At 57.3% G+C, this 21,779-nt stretch overlaps 2 protein-coding genes across 6 annotated transcripts in view; one reads left to right on the top strand and one right to left on the bottom strand.

Annotated features, from left to right (window-relative positions):
• Positions 1-1,103: 1,103 nt before the first annotated feature.
• Positions 1,104-11,841, bottom strand: PRDX3 (peroxiredoxin 3; the record flags this gene model as incomplete). Its single annotated transcript, XM_029610519.1, is given in 5 exon segments — positions 1,104-1,265; positions 2,672-2,775; positions 10,910-11,045; positions 11,162-11,303; positions 11,659-11,841. Coding segments are annotated over 5 exon segments (674 nt in total), but the record flags the coding sequence as incomplete, so codon positions are not given.
• A 4,211-nt stretch (positions 11,842-16,052) lies between these two features.
• SFXN4 (sideroflexin 4) overlaps positions 16,053-21,779 on the top strand; it is a 52,480-nt gene continuing 46,753 nt past the window's right edge. For 2 of the 5 annotated variants that reach the window (XM_029610518.1, XM_029610517.1), the window contains exons 1-2: positions 16,053-16,192; positions 18,347-18,412. In XM_029610518.1, the coding sequence (XP_029466378.1) occupies positions 16,151-16,192; positions 18,347-18,412 (108 nt within the window). In that variant the 5' untranslated portion in view covers positions 16,053-16,150. The remainder of the gene's footprint in view (positions 16,193-18,346; positions 18,413-21,779) is intronic. The other 3 variants (XM_029610515.1, XM_029610514.1, XM_029610516.1) reach the window with 2 other exon arrangements.

Genomic DNA, 21,779 nt, shown 5'->3' with positions numbered 1-21,779 from the left:
GCCACGCCAGAGACCCGTCCAGAGGGTGAGCTGACCCTCCTGCCAGCCAGAGACCCGTCCAGAGGGTGAGCTGACCCTCCTGCCACGGCCAGAGGACCCGTCCAGAGGGTGAGCTGACCCTCCTGCCAGGCCAGATGGACTCAGTCCAGAGGGTGAGCTGACCCTCCTGCCACGGCAGTGACTCATCCAGAGGGTGAGCTGACCCTCCTGCCCCGGCCAGTGACTCATCCAGAGGGTGAGCTGACCCTCCTGCCAGGCCAGAGTGACTCGCTCCAGAGGGTGAGCTGACCCTCCTGCCAGGCCCAGAGACCCGTCCAGAGGGTGAGCTGACCCTCCTGCCAGGCCAGAGACCCGTCCAGAGGGTGAGCTGACCCTCCTGCCAGGCCAGAGACCCGTCCAGAGGGTGAGCTGACCCTCCTGCCAGGCCAGAGACCCGTCCAGAGGGTGAGCTGACCCTCCTGCCACGCCAGAGACCCGTCCAGAGGGTGAGCTGACCCTCCTGCCACGCCAGAGACCCGTCCAGAGGGTGAGCTGACCCTCCTGCCAGGTCAGAGACCCGTCCTGAGGGTGAGCTGACCCTCCTGCCAGGTCAGTGACCCGTCCTGAGGGTGAGCTGACCCTCCTGCCAGGTCAGAGACCCGTCCTGAGGGTGAGCTGACCCTCCTGCCAGGTCAGTGACTCGTCCTGAGGGTGAGCTGACCTCCTGCCAGGTCAGTGACTCGTCCTGAGGGTGAGCTGACCCTCCTGCCACGCCAGAGACCCGTCCGAGGGTGAGCTGACCCTCCTGCCACGCCAGAGACCCGTCCAGAGGGTGAGCTGACCCTCCTGCCAGGCCAGTGACTCATCCTGAGGGTGAGCTGACCCTCCTGCCACGCCAGAGACCCGTCCAGAGGGTGAGCTGACCCTCCTGCCAGGCCAGTGACTCATCCTGAGGGTGAGCTGACCCTCCTGCCAGGCCAGTGACTCATCCTGGTGATGAGCTGACCTGGGAGAGCAATGCTTGTTGAAGGTGCCCTCTCATTCCTGCAGATGGCTAGGGCCCAACGCCACAGGAACTTTCCGACCCTCTTTTCCTCTCTGGCAGATGAAGCTCACGTACCGTCGGAGAGTTGGGGGTCCAGTTAGCAGGACACACCTCCCCGTGGGTTTCCGCAAACTGGAAGGCCTTCACCAAACGCAGCGTCTCTTCCACACTGCGGCCCACTGGCAGGTCGTTCACGCTCAAGTGCCTCACGATGCTGTTTGGATCAATGATGAAGAGGCCCCTGTGGGAAGGGAAGAGAATTTCAGCTTTTAAGCCAAGGGACTGAGCGTACAGACACCGGCGCCATTTCCAAGGAAAATTTAAAAAAAATAAAATAAAAACCCAGCAGAAGGCTAGCGCTGTTCTTCAACAGCTAACGACGGATCCAGTAAGAGTGGGGACTTTCTGCTCTGGGGACACACGACCTGCCCTATTTAAGGTCACTGGGGGACAGGGGTGAGGACCACGTTCAGAGGGGCTCTCACCGCTGCCCCTCGCGCTCCAGCTTCTGGGGAGGCTTGAAGCTCATTTTGTCCTGGTTTGATTTTTGTGTGTGGCGTGCCTAGCTCAGCGGATGCCTGGTCTTGGGGTACATTTTCAGCAGGGTGCCTTGCACTTTTCAGCCTTCAGAAACCTAAAATGCAAAGAATGGAAAGCACCCACCTTCTCTAGCTGAATTTGGATTGTGTCAAAAAAGTAGAGAGCAATATACTGACTGATGGCACATAAAGACCAACTGGCCCGTCCAGCCTTCCCTGGTTCTCTACCATTTTAGGGTAGAGCAGCATAGAAAGCAGGTTTTCATTTTGCTCTGTTCCCTCTGTCAGGGAGGGGGGGGGGGTGGAGTTAGGATTACACTTTGTACTAAGATATATTTTTCTACAATGTATTTGTTATTTTGTGAACTTGCTGTGTTTGATTCTGAGATATATATATATATATATTCATTCTGGTGGGGTAAGCCGCTCTGGGTTCCTTTTGGAGGAGAGCAGCACATGAATAGGAAAATCAGAATAAATGCTGCTCCTAGCCTGTTCTCTGCTTGCGTGTACTGTATTCACACGCGTCACAGCACGCCTCCATGTTCTGAGCACAGTCATGGGCCTGATGTACCGCAGAGCTCTCCCTGTTCTGCGTCTCTGTGGAACAGCCCCCCACCACCACCGTAACTGACTTTGAATATGGACCTGTATGGACCAGCACCAGCACCGCTATCCCTTTCCACCCTTATCCTTCCCAGTTCCCTGTTTCCCTGGGTCTCCCAATTTGTTTTAGGGGGGTCTGATCGCACCCGCACACGAGCTGACGCTGTCAAGCAGGCCAATTCTTCCATTACTGGGAGGTGATGTGATGCAGCGACTGCCAAATTCAACTAAAAGTCAAGGGAGACCCTGGACCTAACCCCAGCTCTGCCCCGACTGAGGTCATTTTGCCTCCCTATGGCTGAGATGGTGCCCACTCTCTGTAATATTATCCTCCTCCTCCTTTCCTCTCCCCTTACAGGAGGGGGGGGGGGTGTTTTCATGGAATTGAGAAACCAGAAGTACGCAGCAAGGTCCAGGCCTGTCTAGAGCTGGCATCTTGCGTTATTTTAAAGCATTCTGAGACCCCACGTGCAAATCTCGTGTCTTCTTAGCACGCACTCACCTCAGAGCAATCCCGGGTCCCTCCAGCAGCACCCCGTAATCCCGAGAAATCTGCTTGCTGAGGTCTGACAACAGGGGGATGTTCATGTGACCCAAGCCCCCACTCTGGGAGAGGTTTAAAAAAAACCAAAACACCACATTAATAAACATGATGCATACGAGTGCATTACAAGAGCAGAGAGAACTGATTCTCGCACTACCACGTGTGAAATACAATCAAATGAAGAGCAGGTTTAGCGTGCACAGTGTAGGAGTCCAACGGTTTCCAGGCTTCACATCAGGAGCCCTCTGGATAAGAGAATGAGTGTGGGTGGAGGGAGGGAGGGAGGAGAGGACGGGGCTCTGCATAAAGCAGCGAGTTAGTGAGGGCAGGGCCGGGCTCAGGCTCTGGGTGCCCGTCGTGAAGCTTGCAGCTGGATGCTGTTACAGCTGCAGGCTATAGTAATACAGCTGGATGCTGTTACAGCTGCAGGCTCTAGGAGAGTGCTATAGTAATACAGCTGGATGCTGTTACAGCTGCAGGCTCTAGGAGAGTGCTATAGTAATACAGCTGGATGCTGTTACAGCTGCAGGCTCTAGGAGAGTGCTATAGTAATACAGCTGGATGCTGCTACAGCTGCAGGCTCTAGGAGAGTGCTATAGTAATACAGCTGGATGCTGTTACAGCTGCAGGCTCTAGGAGAGTGCTATAGTAATACAGCTGGATGCTGTTACAGCTGCAGGCTCTAGGAGAGTGCTATAGTAATACAGCTGGATGCTGTTACAGCTGCAGGCTCTAGGAGCAGTGCTATAGTAATACAGCTGGATGCTGTTACAGCTGCAGGCTCTAGGAGAGTGCTATAGTAATACAGCTGGATGCTGCTACAGCTGCAGGCTCTAGGAGAGTGCTATAGTAATACAGCTGGATGCTGCTACAGCTGCAGGCTCTAGGAGAGTGCTATAGTAATACAGCTGGATGCTGTTACAGCTGCAGGCTCTAGGAGAGTGCTATAGTAATACAGCTGGATGCTGCTACAGCTGCAGGCTCTAGGAGAGTGCTATAGTAATACAGCTGGATGCTGCTACAGCTGCAGGCTCAAGGAGAGTGCTATAGTAATACAGCTGGATGCTGTTACAGCTGCAGGCTATAGGAGAGTGCTATAGTAATACAGCTGGATGCTGTTACAGCTGCAGGCTCTAGGAAAGTGCTATAGTAATACAGCTGGATGCTGTTACAGCTGCAGGCTATAGGAGAGTGCTATAGTAATACACCCGTCACTGGCTGCTGGCAATTTCTGTACATCTGGGGCTACTTTATGCCCTTTTCTTCATATTCTGCAGATTTAATGATGTATTTTCAAGCCTCTCTATTTTATTTTGTATATAGTTTTAGGGTGCCCTTTTGTAGAGCCAGGGAAGTGGCATACATACGGGGGGGGGGGGGAACAGACTCTGGACAGGGCAGTGAGCTGGGGGGGGGGAAACAGACTCTGGACAGGGCAGTGAGCGGGGGGGGGGGGAACAGACTCTGGACAGGGCAGTGAGCTGGGGGGGTGGGGAAGGAAACAGACTCTGGACAGGGCAAGTGAGCGGGGGGGGGGGGGGGGAACAGACTCTGGACAGGGCAGTGAACGAAGGAGGGGAACAGACTCTGGACAGGGCAGTGAGCTGGGGGGGAACAGACTCTGGACAGGGCAGGTGAGCTGGGGCGGGGGGGGAACAGACTCTGGACAGGGCAGTGAACGAAGGAGGGGAACAGACTCTGGACAGGGCAGTGAGCTGGGGGGGGGGAACAGACTCTGGACAGGGCAGTGAGCTGGTGGGGGAACAGACTCTGGACAGGGCAGTGAGCTGGTGGGGGAACAGACTCTGGACAGGGCAGTGAGCTGGGGGGGAACAGACTCTGGACAGGGCAGTGAGCTGGGGGGGGAAACAGACTCTGGACAGGGCAGTGAGCTGGGGGGGGGAAACAGACTCTGGACAGGGCAGTGAGCGGGGGGAGGGGAACAGACTCTGGACAGGGCAGTGAGCGGGGGGAGGGGAACAGACTCTGGACAGGGCAGTGAGCTGGGGGGGAACAGACTCTGGACAGGGCAGTGAGCTGGGGGGGGAACAGACTCTGGACAGGGCAGTGAGCTGGGGGGGGAACAGACTCTGGACAGGGCAGTGAACGAAGGAGGGGAACAGACTCTGGACAGGGCAGTGAGCTGGGGCGGGGGGGGGAACAGACTCTGGACAGGGCAGTGAGCTGGGGCGGGGGGGAACAGACTCTGGACAGGGCAGTGAACGAAGGAGGGGAACAGACTCTGGACAGGGCAGTGAGCTGGGGGGGGGGACAGACTCTGGACAGGGCAGTGAGCTGGGGGGGGGGAACAGACTCTGGACAGGGCAGTGAGCGGGGGGGAACAGACTCTGGACAGGCAGTGAACGAAGGAGGGGAACAGACTCTGGACAGGGCAGTGAGCTGGGGGGGAACAGACTCTGGACAGGGCAGTGAGCTGGGGGGGGGAGCAGACTCTGGACAAGGGCAGTGAACGAAGGAGGGGAACAGACTCTGGACAGGGCAGTGAGCTGGGGGGGGGGAACAGACTCTGGACAGGGCAGTGAGCTGGGGGGGGGAACAGACTCTGGACAGGGGCAGTGAGCTGGGGGGGGGGAAACAGACTCTGGACAGGGCAGTGAGCGGGGGGGGGGGGGGGGGGAACAGACTCTGGACAGGGCAGTGAACGAAGGAGGGGAACAGACTCTGGACATGGCAGTGAGCTGGGGGGGAACAGACTCTGGACAGGGCAGTGAGCTGGGGCGGGGGGGAACAGACTCTGGACAGGGCAGTGAACGAAGGAGGGGAACAGACTCTGACAGGGCAGTGAGCTGGGGGGGGGGGAACAGACTCTGGACAGGGCAGTGAGCTGGGGGGGGGAACAGACTCTGGACAGGGCAGTGAACGAAGGAGGGGAACAGACTCTGGGACAGGGCAGTGAGCTGGGGGGGGAACAGACTCTGGACAGGGCAGTGAGCTGGGGGGGAACAGACTCTGGACAGGGCAGTGAGCTGGGGCGGGGGGGAACAGACTCTGGACAGGGCAGTGAACGAAGGAGGGGAACAGACTCTGGACAGGGCAGTGAGCGGGGGGAGGGGAACAGACTCTGGACAGGGCAGTGAGCTGGGGGGGGGAACAGACTCTGGACAGGGCAGTGAGCTGGGGGGGGAACAGACTCTGGACAGGCAGTGAACGAAGGAGGGGAACAGACTCTGGACAGGGCAGTGAACGAAGGAGGGGAACAGACTCTGGACAGGGCAGTGAGCTGGGGCGGGGGGGAACAGACTCTGGACAGGGCAGTGAACGAAGGAGGGAACAGACTCTGGACAGGGCAGTGAGCTGGGGGGGGGGAACAGACTCTGGACAGGGCAGTGAGCTGGGGGGGGGGGAAATAGACTCTGGACAGGGCAGTGAGCGGGGGGGGGGGGAACAGACTCTGGACAGGGCAGTGAACGAAGGAGGGGAACAGACTCTGGACAGGGCAGTGAGCTGGGGGGGAACAGACTCTGGACAGGGCAGTGAGCTGGGGGGGGGGGGGGAACAGACTCTGGACAGGGCAGTGAACGAAGGAGGGGAACAGACTCTGGACAGGGCAGTGAGCTGGGGGGGGGGAACAGACTCTGGACAGGGCAGTGAGCTGGTGGGGGGAACAGACTCTGGACAGGGCAGTGAGCTGGTGGGGGAACAGACTCTGGACAGGGCAGTGAGCTGGGGGGGAACAGACTCTGGACAGGGCAGTGAGCTGGGGCGGGGGATGAACAGACCTCTGGACAGGGCAGGTGAACGAAGGAGGGGAACAGACTCTGGACAGGGCAGTGAGCTGGGGGGGGGGGGAACAGACTCTGGACAGGGCAGTGAGCTGGGGGGGGAAACAGACTCTGGACAGGGCAGTGAGCGGGGGGGGGAACAGACTCTGGACAGGGCAGTGAACGAAGGAGGGGAACAGACTCTGGACAGGGCAGTGAGCTGGGGGGGAACAGACTCTGGACAGGGCAGTGAGCTGGGGGCGGGGGGGAACAGACTCTGGACAGGGCAGTGAGCTGGGGGGGGGGAACAGACTCTGGACAGGGCAGTGAGCTGGTGGGGGGGAACAGACTCTGGACAGGGCAGTGAGCTGGTGGGGGAACAGACTCTGGACAGGGCAGTGAGCTGGTGGGGGAACAGACTCTGGACAGGGCAGTGAGCGGGTGGGGGAACAGACTCTGGACAGGGCAGTGAGCTGGGGGGGAACAGACTCTGGACAGGGCAGTGAGCTGGGGGGGAACAGACTCTGGACAGGGCAGTGAGCTGGGGGGGAACAGACTCTGGACAGTGCAGTGAGCTGGGGGGGAACAGACTCTGGACAGGGCAGTGAGCTGGGGGGGAACAGACTCTGGACAGGGCAGTGAGCTGGGGGGGGGAAACAGACTCTGGACAGGGCAGTGAGCGGGGGGGGGGAAACAGACTCTGGACAGGGCAGTGAGCGGGGGGGGGAACAGACTCTGGACAGGGCAGTGAGCGGAGGGAGGGGAACAGACTCTGGATAGGGGCAGTGAGCTGGGGGGGGAACAGACTCTGGACAGGGCAGTGAGCTGGGGGGGGGAACAGACTCTGGACAGGGCAGTGAACGAAGGAGGGGAACAGACTCTGGACAGGGCAGTGAACGAAGGAGGGGAACAGACTCTGGACAGGGCAGTGACACGAAGGAGGGGAACAGACTCTGGACAGGGCAGTGAACGAAGGGGGGGAACAGACTCTGGACAGGGCAGTGAACGAAGGAGGGGAACAGACTCTGGACAGGGCAGTGAGCTGGGGGGGGGGAACAGACTCTGGACAGGGCAGTGAGCTGGTGGGGGAACAGACTCTGGACAGGGCAGTGAGCTGGTGGGGGAACAGACTCTGGACAGGGCAGTGAGCTGGGGGGGAACAGACTCTGGACAGGGCAGTGAGCTGGGGGGGAAACAGACTCTGGACAGGGCAGTGAGCTGGGGGGGGAACAGACTCTGGACAGGGCAGTGAGCGGGGGGGGGAACAGACTCTGGACAGGGCAGTGAGCTGGGGGGGGGAACAGACTCTGGACAGGGCAGTGAGCTGGGGGGGGGAACAGACTCTGGACAGGGCAGTGAGCTGGGGGGGAACAGACTCTGGACAGGGCAGTGAGCTGGGGGGGGAACAGACTCTGGACAGGGCAGTGAGCTGGGGCGGGGGGGAACAGACTCTGGACAGGGCAGTGAGCTGGGGCGGGGGGGAACAGACTCTGGACAGGGCAGTGAGCTGGGGCGGGGGGGAACAGACTCTGGACAGGGCAGTGAGCGGGGGCGGGGGGGAACAGACTCTGGACAGGGCAGTGAGCTGGGGCGGGGGGGAACAGACTCTGGACAGGGCAGTGAGCTGGGGCGGGGGGGGAACAGACTCTGGATAGGGCAGTGAGCTGGGGCGGGGGGGGAACAGACTCTGGACAGGGCAGTGAGCTGGGGCGGGGGGAACAGACTCTGGACAGGGCAGTGAACGAAGGAGGGGAACAGACTCTGGACAGGGCAGTGAACGAAGGAGGGGAACAGACTCTGGACAGGGCAGTGAACGAAGGAGGGGAACAGACTCTGGACAGGGCAGTGAGCTGGGGGGGGGGGAACAGACTCTGGACAGGGCAGTGAGCTGGGGGGGAACAGACTCTGGACAGGGCAGTGAGCTGGGGGGGGGGGAACAGACTCTGGACAGGGCAGTGAGCGGGGGGGGAACAGACTCTGGACAGGGCAGTGAGCTGGGGGGGGACAGACTCTGGACAGGGCAGTGAGCTGGGGGGGGAACAGACTCTGGACAGGGCAGTGAGCTGGGGGGGGAACAGACTCTGGACAGGGCAGTGAGCTGGGGGGGGGAACAGACTCTGGACAGGGCAGTGAGCTGGGGCGGGGGGGGAACAGACTCTGGACAGGGCAGTGAACGAAGGAGGGGAACAGACTCTGGACAGGGCAGTGAACGAAGGAGGGGAACAGACTCTGGACAGGGCAGTGAACGAAGGAGGGGAACAGACTCTGGACAGGGCAGTGAACGAAGGAGGGGGAACAGACTCTGGACAGGGCAGTGAGCTGGGGGGGGGAACAGACTCTGGACAGGGCAGTGAGCTGGGGGGGGGAACAGACTCTGGACAGGGCAGTGAGGTGGGGGGGAACAGACTCTGGACAGGGCAGTGAGCTGGGGGGGAACAGACTCTGGACAGGGCAGTGAGCTGGGGGGGAACAGACTCTGGACAGGGCAGTGAGCTGGGGGGGAACAGACTCTGGACAGGGCAGTGAGCTGGGGGGGAACAGACTCTGGACAGGGCAGTGAGCTGGGGGGGAACAGACTCTGGACAGGGCAGTGAGCTGGGGGGGAACAGACTCTGGACAGGGCAGTGAGCTGGGGGGGAACAGACTCTGGACAGGGCAGTGAACGAAGGAGGGGAACAGACTCTGGACAGGGCAGTGAGCTGGGGCGGGGGGGGGGACAGACTCTGGACAGGGCAGTGAGCTGGGGCGGGGGGGAGACTCTGGACAGGGCAGTGAACGAAGGAGGGGAACAGACTCTGGACAGGGCAGTGAGCTGGGGCGGGGGGGGAACAGACTCTGGACAGGGCAGTGAGCTGGGGCGGGGGGGGAACAGACTCTGGACAGGGCAGTGAGCTGGGGCGGGGGGGGAACAGACTCTGGACAGGGCAGTGAGCTGGGGGGGGGAACAGGACTCTGGACAGGGCAGTGAACGAAGGAGGGGAACAGACTCTGGACAGGGCAGTGAGCTGGGGCGGGGGGGGACAGACTCTGGACAGGGCAGTGAGCTGGGGCGGGGGGGAGACTCTGGACAGGGCAGTGAACGAAGGAGGGGAACAGACTCTGGACAGGGCAGTGAGCTGGGGTGGGGGGGGAACAGACTCTGGACAGGGCAGTGAGCTGGGGTGGGGGGGGAACAGACTCTGGACAGGGCAGTGAACGAAGGAGGGGAACAGACTCTGGACAGGGCAGTGAGCTGGGGCGGGGGGGGGAACAGACTCTGGACAGGGCAGTGAGCTGGGGCGGGGGGGGAACAGACTCTGGACAGGGCAGTGAGCTGGGGCGGGGGGGGAACAGACTCTGGACAGGGCAGTGAGCTGGGGCGGGGGGGGGAACAGACTCTGGACAGGGCAGTGAGCTGGGGCGGGGGGGGAACAGACTCTGGACAGGGCAGTGAGCTGGGGGGGGAACAGACTCTGGACAGGGCAGTGAACGAAGGAGGGGAACAGACTCTGGACAGGGCAGTGAGCTGGGGCGGGGGGGGACAGACTCTGGACAGGGCAGTGAGCTGGGGCGGGGGGGAGACTCTGGACAGGGCAGTGAACGAAGGAGGGGAACAGACTCTGGACAGGGCAGTGAGCTGGGGTGGGGGGGGAACAGACTCTGGACAGGGCAGTGAGCTGGGGTGGGGGGGGAACAGACTCTGGACAGGGCAGTGAGCTGGGGCGGGGGGGGGACCAGACTCTGGACAGGGCAGGGAGCTGGGGCGGGGGGGGGGACAGACTCTGGACAGGGCAGTGAGCTGGTTCGGGGGGGAACAGACTCTGGACAGGGCAGTGAGCTGGGGCGGGGGGGGGGAACAGACTCTGGACAGGGCAGTGAGCTGGGGCGGGGGGGGGGAACAGACTCTGGACAGGGCAGTGAGCTGGGGCGGGGGGGGGAACAGACTCTGGACAGGGCAGTGAGCTGGGGCGGGGGGGGGGAACAGACTCTGGACAGGGCAGTGAGCTGGGGCGGGGGGGGGGGGGGAACAGACTCTGGACAGGGCAGTGAGCTGGGGCGGAGGGGGAACAGACTCTGGACAGGGCAGTGAGCTGGGGCGGAGGGGGAACAGACTCTGGACAGGGCAGTGAGCTGGGGCGGAGGGGGAACAGACTCTGGACAGGGCAGTGAGCTGGGGCGGAGGGGGAACAGACTCTGGACAGGGCAGTGAGCGGGGGCGGGGGGGGGAACAGACTCTGGACAGGGCAGTGAGCTGGGGCGGAGGGGGAACAGACTCTGGACAGGGCAGTGAGCTGGGGCGGAGGGGGAACAGACTCTGGACAGGGCAGTGAGCTGGGGTGGAGGGTTAACAGACTCTGGACAGGGCAGTGAGCGAGGGGGGGGGAACAGACTCTGGACAGGGCAGTGAGCTGGGGGGGGGGGGACAGGGCAGTGAGCTGGGGGGGGGGGGGACAGGGCAGTGAGCTGGGGGGGTGAGCAGGCAGCTATTTCGTACCTTTCTTGGTGTATTTATCCAGGCCAGGTGGCTAAAGTGAGAGTCCACAGACACAGCCACCACCTCACAGTTCACATCATGAAATTCGTTAGCTTTGTCACTAAAGGCGACGATTTCTGTTGGACACACAAAAGTGCTAGAGAGAGAGAGAGAAAGAAGATTAGGAATAGGATCCGTCTGGGGCTGCAGGGCCGGGCTCTTATCAGGGCGGGCCCCACACACACACATCGGGCAGCACAAGGTCAGACTTACAAGTCCAGGGGGTAGAAGAACAGCACCAGGTACTTGCCCTGGAAGTCCTCCAGGCTCAGCTCGCGGAACTCGCCCTTCACCACCGCCGTCCCCTTGAAGTGCGGCGCGTGCTGGGTGACCGCGGGGACCAGTCTGGCAGCCCCTGGGGGCGAGAAAAACCCTGGGCTCAGAGCGCATCTGCAGGCCAAATCCCCTCGCCCCGACCCCGTGCAGGCCAAGCCCCTCGTCCTCCTCCCAGGGCACGGAGCTGGGGTACAGCGAGCACCCCGCTCCTACCCGCGCTGCACTCCCCCCTCTCCACTATTCTGGGGGCACAGAGGAAAGGGTGAAGTGGCGCCTCCTGGCTGAGACATTAAGGGTGCGTAGTGAGCCCCCCCCCTTTCCCACTACTCCTACCCCAGCTGCCCTCCCCTCTCTCCACCATTCCGGGGGACACCGAGGAAAGGGCGAAGCGGTGCCCCCGGGCTCGGTGCCATGGATTCCCGGACGGGACTCACCGGTGCTGAAGCGGAGCCGGGAAAGGACCGGGCCGGGGCTGGCACCGAAAAGCTGCGGGCAAAGAAGGGAGGAGAGCGGCTCCCGCGCGCTCACCGAGCCCCGCACGAGACTCCGCAGCAAGGCCGCCATCGTGTGCGCGCGGCGGGGAGGGGGAGGAGCAGGACATCCGGGGACCGCCCCCGCCCCCGTGAGGGAGTCTCCTCCCCACGAGGGAGGGGGAGGAGCAGGACATCCGGGGACCGCGGCCCGCCCCCCCGGTGAGGGAGCCTCCTCCCCACGAGGAGGGAGGGGGAGGAGCAGGACATCCGGGGACCGTGGCCGGCCCCCCCGGTGAGGGAGCCTCCTCCCCACGAGGAGGGAGGGGGAGGAGCAGGACATCCGGGGACCGCGGCCCCGCCCCTCCGGTGAGGGCGCCTCCGCCCCACGAGGAGGGAGGGGGAGGAGCAGGACATCCGGGGACCGGGGACCGCGGCCCACCCCGTGAGGGAGTCTCCTCCCCACGAGGAGGGAGGGAGGGAGGGGGAGGAGCAGAACATCCGGGGACCGCGGCCCGCCCCCCCCCCCCTGTGAAGGAGTCTCCTCCCCACGAGAAAGGAGGAAGGGGGAGGAGCAGGACATCTGGGGACCGCGGCCCGCCCCCCCCCCTGTGAAGGAGTCTCCTCCCCACGAGGGAGGGGGAGGAGCAGGACATCCGGGGACCGCGGCCACCCCCGCCCCCGTGAGGGAGTCTCCTCCCCACGAGAAAGGAGGGAGGGGGAGGAGCAGGACATCCGGGGACCGGGGCCGGTCCGCCCCCCCCCCCCCCCGGTGAGGGAGCCTCCTCCCCACGAGAAAGGAGGGAGAGGGAGGGGGAGGAGCACTTGACCCGCCCAAGCTCTCATCAGTTTTTCATGGTCCCTAGCTAACAAATGCGTCTCCTGTAAAAACGCAACGGAAGCCCCTTGTTTCTTAAGTCATTGCCGAATTCTGGTTCTCTTTACTGGAGAAGAAATGCCTCGGACATCTAAGGAGACCATTTTCAAGTTACTGAGCATCTGAACGAGTAATAAAGCGTAAACACATATCTCACGCATACAGGAAGCTGGTCCCCGACTCACCAGAAATACTGCCAGTTGTATGAATCTTTACCAGAAAAAACACCTTGTCGAGCATGCGGAGTTTTTAAACTTTGCTTCCCACCCCACATAACAGCTAAAACATATCCCCAAAACCCACTGCCCCTTCCAACCCTATCCAAAGCACATCCGTAATATCTCCACATTTTCAAATACGCGCCCCGCAGACCTCAGCCCCCTTCCCACTCATCCCTCCCTTGCCTGATTGTAACACAAAATATCAAACCCTTCCCCCCCACCCCACATAAATCCCCAGCCCCCCCCCCCCCCCCCCAATCCCTGCCCCCTTTCTGATTGTACACCCGGACACCCCAGAAACGCTGCTCTCCCCTGCAAAGACCTTGCATCGAGGTGGAAACCCCGAATAGCGTTCGTCTCCAGAGACCCGACAGGCGACAAGAGATCCACAGCCCCAGCCAGAACAAGCCAACATAAAAACCAAATGACTCTCCCCTCGTTATAAAGACAAACTGAAAAAGAAAAAACAACCCAGAAAGAAATAAGAATAGTATCAAAGCGGAAAGTCCAGCTCCGTAGCAAATAATTGTCGTCACAGGGAGTTCGCCGGATCCAAGCCACACGGCCTGGGATTTTCATTTCTCCGGACGGCGCTCATGGAGAGTTCCCATCAAATTCAGACGCAGTCCGCGAAACCAGATCTACCTCGTTGCCATAATCATTTCGTGTTCGCCTTGAAATCACGCGCCGCCAGCGAAAGCCCCGCACCTTGCAGGAGGTAAGGCCCAAGATAAAGGTGATCCCGTGGGGGGAAAAAGGCTTTACACCCACATACACGACCGCAGGAGCAAGTACTGGTGGTCAAGATCCAGGAGAACAAGATATGTACAATAAGTGTCCTGCAGCAGCAGGAAGCATCCATAGAGGGAAAAAGGAAGTTATTTCAGAAAAGAATTAGAGCGGACTGGAATGTGAATCCAGGGGCAATTGTTATGAAAGCAAGAGTTCAAATTGCACTGCTGCTCCTTGTGACACTGCACAAGTCACTTCAACCTTTTCTCACTGAAGTACAACTCAGGGCATCCATCATTTAGCATTTTTCCAAGAGACCAGAAGAAAAGCCTTAGTAGCTCAGAGCCTCAGACTGGGGCAGGACCTGTTTATTACCTGGAACTGAATCTGTAACTCATCTTCAGCTCCCTCCTTCATTTTCTCCGTGACAGTCCCACGCTCCCTCTCTCCTGTTCTCTGTGACAGTCCCAGGCTCCCTCTCTCCTGTTCTCTGTGACAGTCCCAGGCTCCCTCTCCCCTGTTCTCAGTGACAGTCCCAGGCTCCCTCTCTCTTTTTCCCTGTGACAGTCCCAGGCTCCCTCTCTCCTGTTCTCTGTGACAGTCCCACGCTCCCTCTCTCTTTTTCCCTGTGACAGTCCCAGGCTCCCTCTCTCCTGTTCTCTGTGACAGTCCCAGGCTCCCTCTCCCCTGTTCTCAGTGACAGTCCCAGGCTCCCTCTCTCCTGTTCTCTGTGACAGTCCCAGGCTCCCTCTCCCCTGTTCTCAGTGACAGTCCCAGGCTCCCTCTCTCCTGTTCTCTGTGACAGTCCCAGGCTCCCTCTCTCTTTTTCCCTGTGACAATCCCAGGCTCCCTCTCTCCTGTTCTCTGTGACAGTCCCAGGCTCCCTCTCTCTTTTTCCCTGTGACAGTCCCAGGCTCCCTCTCTCCTGTTCTCTGTGACAGTCCCAGGCTCCCTCTCTCCTGTTCTCTGTGACAGTCCCACGCTCCCTCTCCCCTGTTCTCCGTTACAGTCCCACGCTCCCTCTCTCCTGTTCTCAGTGACAGTCCCAGGCTCCCTCTCTCTTTTTCCCTGTGACAGTCCCAGGCTCCCTCTCTCCTGTTCTCTGTGACAGTCCCACGCTCCCTCTCTCTTTTTCCCTGTGACAATCCCAGGCTCCCTCTCTCCTGTTCTCTGTGACAGTCCCACGCTCCCTCTCTCCTGTTCTCAGTGACAGTCCCACGCTCCCACTCTCCTGTTCTCCGTGACAGTCCCAGGCTCCCTCTCTCCTGTTCTCTGTGACAGTCCCAGGCTCCCTCTCCCCTGTTCTCCGTTACAGTCCCACGCTCCCTCTCTCCTGTTCTCAGTGACAGTCCCAGGCTCCCTCTCTCTTTTTCCCTGTGACAGTCCCAGGCTCCCTCTCTCCTGTTCTCTGTGACAGTCCCACGCTCCCTCTCTCTTTTTCCCTGTGACAATCCCAGGCTCCCTCTCTCCTGTTCTCTGTGACAGTCTCACGCTCCCTCTCTCCTGTTCTCAGTGACAGTCCCAGGCTCCCTCTCTCCTGTTCTCTGTGACAGTCCCACGCTCCCTCTCTCTTTTTCCCTGTGACAATCCCAGGCTCCCTCTCTCCTGTTCTCTGTGACAGTCCCACGCTCCCTCTCTCCTGTTCTCTGTGACAGTCCCAGGCTCGCTCTCTCCTGTTCTCTGTGACAGTCCCACGCTCCCTCTCTCCTGTTCTCTGTGACAGTCCCACGCTCCCTCTCTCTTTTTCCCTGTGACAGTCCCAGGCTCCCTCTCTCCTGTTCTCTGTGACAGTCCCAGGCTCGCTCCCTCCCTCTTTTTCTCCGTTACAGTCCCACGCTCCCTCTCTCCTGTTCTCTGTGACAGTCCCACGCTCCCTCTCTCTTTTTCCCTGTGACAATCCCAGGCTCCCTCTCTCCTGTTCTCTGTGACAGTCTCACGCTCCCTCTCTCCTGTTCTCAGTGACAGTCCCACGCTCCCTCTCTCCTGTTCTCTGTGACAGTCCCACGCTCCCTCTCTCTTTTTCCCTGTGACAGTCCCAGGCTCCCTCTCTCCTGTTCTCTGTGACAGTCCCACGCTCCCTCTCTCCTGTTCTCTGTGACAGTCCCAGGCTCGCTCCCTCCCTCTTTTTCTCCGTTACAGTCCCACGCTCCCTCTCTCCTGTTCTCTGTGACAGTCCCACGCTCCCTCTCTCCTGTTCTCTGTGACAGTCCCAGGCTCGCTCCCTCCCTCTTTTTCTCCGTTACAGTCCCACGCTTCCCTCTCTCCTGTTCTCTGTGACAGTCCCACGCTCCCTCTCTCTTTTTCCCTGTGACAGTCCCAGGCTCCCTCTCTCCTGTTCTCTGTGACAGTCCCACGCTCCCTCTCTCCTGTTCTCTGTGACAGTCCCAGGCTCGCTCCCTCCCTCTTTTTCTCCGTTACAGTCCCACGCTCCCTCTCTCCTGTTCTCCATGACAGTCCCACGCTCCCTCTCTCCTTGAAAGTCCCACGCTCCCTCCCTCTTTTTCTCTGTGACAGTCCCGCCCTGCCTCTCTGTTTCCGGTACTGTCTTGCCGGGGTTTTGCGGCCCGGGGGACGCTTTATAGTGCTGCACAGTGGGCAGCGTGGGAGACGGTGGAGGAGAGGGGAGATGGAGCCGGGTGCGCGGCGCTGGAGGCCGCCGGAAGAGCAGGTAGGGGCCCGCGGGAGAGGGAGTGCTGCCGGTAGGGGGGGGCGGAGCCTCTGCTCTCCCCCAATCAGATTCCTTACGGGGGGGGCTGCGTCTGCTCCGTGCCCTTCCTTGCCCGCGCATCGCGGCCCCTGGCGTTGCGCGCGCAGGCGAGCGGGGCTCTTCTTTCTTTCTGCCCCTTTGCATTGCCTACTCGAGGCGGGCCGGTGGCTTCCTGTGACCTGGGCAGGACTTGCCCCCCGGCCCGTGAATCAGGAGCTGCTGCAGTGGCAAGGGCAGGGAAATCTCCTGAGTTCAGATCCCAGCTCTGCCTTTGATTGTGACCAAGGCCTGGCCGACGGTTCGGTCGCGCACCTCCTCGAGATTGTGTGGCCCCTTTGTATGCTGGACTCTCTATTTCCAGGTTTCCATTTCCGTTTTCTCCTCCATGGTCTCTTTCCTTCCCTTTCTCTCCTCTTACCCCACCCTGAAGCTTGTCCCTCGCCTGCAGGTACCTCCCCTCTTCATCTTCCCTCCCCAGTTTCTCCTCTCCCTCCCTTCCTGTTTGCTCTCTCCTAGGCTCTTCCCTCCTTTCTTGCCTTTCATCCTTTTCCATATTCTCTCCTTCTCTTTCCACCCTTTCTCCGGACTCTCATTCCTCCCAATCTTCACCCCCCGTCTCTTATTCCTCCCAGTTTCTCATATCCAGCTCACTCCAGCTTATTTTTCCCCCCTTTTTATTTTAATCACTTTATGTATTACTTTGGCAGCAGAGGTAAAATTGTCATGTCAATAGTTACCTGAATTGCAAATAGGAATTTGCTTACACGAAATCCTTGTTTAATGTTTTCTGAGTTTGCAGGTTCTAGATGCTTTGAAAGAGGTTCCCAAGCTTTATCAGTACAAGAGAAGCCAGATGTTTGCATTGTTCAGTGTTTTTATCATTTTTCACAAGGAGGAGGCCAGTGGCTCCTGTTGAACTAGCAGTGTACAAGTATAAGAAAGAAAATACAGATCTGCAGTTCTGTAAACTTTCCACTCTGGGGCCAGTGCTTACTTTAGATGTTCCACCTGAAATAACTCAGGCCGATGCAATAAGTGCGCACAGGTTAACAAGCGGTTGGATGTGTGTTTTTGGATGCGCTAGACTAACATCCAATGCAATAAGGGGATCAGCGCGTCCAAAACGTGCTCCCAAAAACTGCATAGCTGATAGCACTCATCACATGTAAATTCCATGTAGATGGGGCTATTTGCTATTACCCCCTAATGCAGTAAATCCCCGGGCACCCAATGCACACTTTTTAAAGCGGCAAATTTAATGCCAACCCCAGAGCTGGCGTTAATTCATTCCGCGAGTCATGGGCTTATGAAAAAAATCCAAAATCCTGTTCTCTGTGGTTCCTGCCACAGAGAACAGTAGATCTATTGCTTTTGGTGATTAACAAAGAAGAGTTAATGAAATGGATCGATTACAAAAAAAAAATAATTTCTGGATGCAAAATATACGCAGACCAGGCCGGTTTCACCCCTTGCTATTGTGCGTCCAGAAAAGGAGTTTTTTTTGTAATCAGTCCATAATATTCTTTTTTGAGCATCCATAACAATTCTATTGAGCACCCGTAAGCGCACAGCCACGTCTCCTGGGTGCCCGGTGCATTTGAACGCTGGGGACGCACAGTTTCTCCCTAGCGCGTCCCTCTTAACGCAGCAGCTCATTTAAATATAGCATCGGGGGCCCAGGAGAGGTGGCTGTGCACGCATTACCACACGTTTTATTGCATCGGCCCCTCAGTATTTGTGGGGAGGGGGTCACCCATTTTAACCTGTATTTTTTTTTTTTTGTTGTGCTTAAGAAAAATAAGTTGCCATGAAGTTCAGTTAAAAATAAAAATTATATTGATCCTTATATGAACATTTTGTAAAACATTGAGGAATTTCATGGTGACCAGCACTCTAGAATAATAATTAGAAAAACACCTAGTTACTGGGGGTAAACAGCTTTCCCCCTGGGGTAAATAAACTGGTGCCACTCTCACCACTTTTTATACAGGGCAATGGTCTCTTTCACTACCCGTGAAAGCAGAGACCAGATTGGCTGAATGTCAGCGTAGGAAAGGGCCACGAGGCAAGTAGTAATGTTTTTACATTTTTTATTCACTGTTTTTTTTTCCTTAGTCTTTTCTCCAGAGGCTTCTGCACTGGTTGGACATTTTAAATCCCTCCCTCTTATTAGCATCAGATGTAAGTACCATGGATGTGTTAGAGGTTTAATGTGGTGGTCTAGAAACAAAGAAATGTTATGTTTTTTTACCCTCCTTTCCCTCTGTACCGTGTGGGCCCTATTCCACTCCCACAGCTGCATCCTCTCTCCTCCGGGCAGCATGGATGCAGCCCTCTGATCTGCTTCTGCAACCCCTGCTGGACCTTCCTCTCCCCCCCCCCCCCCCTCTGGCCAGGTCCCATGCGAGCCTCTGTTCCCACCTTCCCGTGGCTTCTCAAAGAGCCACGACTGCCTGTCCCACGCAGATGCCACTTCCAGGCATTTGCATATTCATTTGCTCTCCTTCTCTCTCTCTCTCTCTCTCTCTCTCTCTCTCTCTCTCTCTCTCTATATATATATATAAAAATACAATTTCTTTATCAGATCGAAAAATGTAATTCCTTATCATCTATGCTAGACAAGTGGGTTATATCCTCCTGCCAGCAGATGGAGACAGAGAAAAAACTCAAAGCCAACTTCACTCCCTCTATAGGGGTCTGGTGCTGACTTCAGCTCTTCAGTATCCAATGTCAAAGCTAAGATAAGCAAAGGCAATTGTTTGTTTGGCTTTCCAAATCACCACCACAAACAAAACCTAAAATAATCCCTACATCAAGGTCATCATTAGGCCCAGCTATCTTCAGAGTGGGCAACAACATACTTGTTATGGTACTCTATCTTCTATCTTGTATATGGTACTCTATCTTCGTTCTCCCTTTCTTATTTCCTACTCCCAGTTAAGGCATCCTTGTTATAATGTAACTTTATACTCCTTCAAATTGTCTCTTGTTGATTGGTTGGTTATAGTTACTGCTTAGTTCGATGTAAACCGAGTTGATTTGATTTGTATCAAGAAAGTCGGTACATAAAAGCCTTTAATAAATAAATAAATAAAATAAATACTGGCTATTAGTTTTCTGAACTTGTAAGTCTGAGAGCCTTTGATTGCTGTGGCTTTCCTTGGTTGGATCTGGACTGGTCTGGCAGGACTAAAAAAAGAAATTAACAGATACATTGAAATTTCACCTTCCATATCGTCTATGCCAGACCAGTCCAGACAAGTGTGACACACCCAAGCTCTACCCAGACTGGGAGTGAGGAAGCCACCGTTGCTCTGGGAAGTCCTGTGTCTTAAGGTGTAGTCTCTCCCACCCTCAGTGATGTGCTTAGAGCAGGGATAAAATGAAGATGGGCACTGACCTGCCATTATCCTCTGAAAAGGCAGATGGTGACTCTGCTTACGAGGACTCCTATGTCCTCAGCCCTCTGGGACCTGCAAACTCTCTTCCTGGAGTGGGCCAAAGTGCTCATCTCCTTGATGCCTCCTGAAATCAATGCCTTAAAAACCACTTTGACACACATTAATAGACCAGATACCTTTTCAAGAAGATACTGATCACCTACAAACATCTCAAAGGTGACCGACGGCAGACTTGAAAATGGCCATCCCTGCCCTGGCCTACACAGCCCAGACCTTGTGGCGAAACATGGTCCGTGTCGGGGGACCGAGCTCTACAGCGTCCTGGAATAAAGTATCTGGAAATATTCCTCGGTGGTTAAGTTGTGATTCGCATTACTTCTAGAAGGATCCTTCAACCTTTAGCGCCATAGTAATGCCACCTCTCCCCCAAGACCTTCACCGAGCACAACAGGGAACTCCCTCCCCCCACCCAGAGCAGAAGACTCCAAGAGTCGCCGGGAAGGAGCCGGCAACAAGGAGGGGTCTGCTCCAGCTGAACCCATCGTCCTGGACTCCCGCCCCAAAGAAGGGAGCGAGCTGCCTGAGCATTGCTTGTAGCCTCTGAAATGGCCCTGCCCAGGGCCGGGGGAGGAGCTGTTGATAAACACCCGCAGCTGGTCTTTGAAGGTTTCTAAACTTATTTTATTTATATATTGATTCCTCAATTCTTTTATACCGCTAAAGCAGAAACAAGTGTGATCAGAGCGGTGCACAGAACAATACATACAATACAGTGCAATATAAAACAAAAATAAATAACATAAAGTAACATCATAATCTTATACAACAGCACACATATCAGTTCCACAAACCCTAGCAGAAACCATCAGCCGGTCCAAAGGCATTATTAAAATCCTTCTTTCTCAAACCCAGATAATTTGTTTCCAAGCTCACTTCCTGGGGGGGGCTGAGTTGCAGAGCTCCGGCCCTCTAACCAGACTCCTCCTCTTCCGATGCGCCGTCGTACAGATATCCTGGCATGAAGCCTCGTGCTGCCAGCGCAAATCGCGCTTAGGGACAGAACTCCCAATGCAGTCCTGGAGATATTTAGCTCTCCCCCATGCAGCGCTTTAAACATTAGAGTTAGCATCTTAAACCTGAGTGCGCTCTTCAGGGGAGTCACCAGAGTAAGTGCAGTAGTACAGGACTAGCACGCGCTCTTCTGGGAGGCCAACGAACAACGAGTTAACGTAATCAAACAAGAGGCAACTTAAGGCTTGAACCACCTCTCCAAAAGCGGAAAAGCCCAACGCTCAATTGTCTAAGAGAGATGTGGGGGTCAAGACTGAACTCGTTGTCCCACCGGCACCTCAAATCTTTCCCCTTATGACTTCTTGCCACAAAGAATCAGAAATCTCCTCCTTACCTCCCACAAGGAGCCTCGCCGTTTTAGCTACATTTTAAAGCAAATTTTGGGATTCAAGCCATTTTAAAATCCCTCCCAGCCCCTCATTACTTGCAGGACTACCCCAGAAGAGAGTCCTCGCTCGGAGAGGGTAAGACTGTACAGCAAGGTTGGGATTTCAGTGGCTGGTGCTCTGCTGGCAGTAAACATTGGGTCCCCACTTTGAAGGAGCCCAGCAAGACTGTACGGGGGAGCCGAGCAAAGAAGCTCCTTCATCGCTTATCTCCAGCGTGCGAGACTCGCTGCCGTTAATCTGTCTGGGAGCTGCAGACCCCCTCCCCCCCCCCCCCCCAGCACGCTGTTACCCGAGGGGTGCTGGACCCAGTGCGGGAGGACCCGAGTCACGAAGCCATTGAAGATAGCTGCCTGACGATGAGAGAAAACATAATTTAAGCAGAGACTCAGACTTATGGGGGTCCCTGACCGATGTGTTTCCATCCGCCGATTGTGTGTGTGGCCTTAAAACAAGGACAGTCCTCCACAGGTGCTCCAGCACTCTAACCTTCTCTTCCCTGGGAAGGGACTCCAGGCCCCTCGTAGTCTGGAATCGGGTGTCTCGCCCTGAGAAGATCCCATCTCCCAACACTGAGAGGTAATGGGGAAGAGCTTGAGGGAGGGGGAGAGAGAAATTCATTCTGCTAGCAGAGAGGCGGGATGCCTGCTGAAATAATAACTCGGTAAAGAATTGGAGCTGTAGGGAAAA

This window comes from Rhinatrema bivittatum, chromosome 7 (genome assembly GCF_901001135.1).
Source record: "Rhinatrema bivittatum chromosome 7, aRhiBiv1.1, whole genome shotgun sequence".
NCBI classification, from domain to species: domain Eukaryota; kingdom Metazoa; phylum Chordata; class Amphibia; order Gymnophiona; family Rhinatrematidae; genus Rhinatrema; species Rhinatrema bivittatum.
This window is presented reverse-complemented; position numbering and strand designations above follow the sequence as displayed.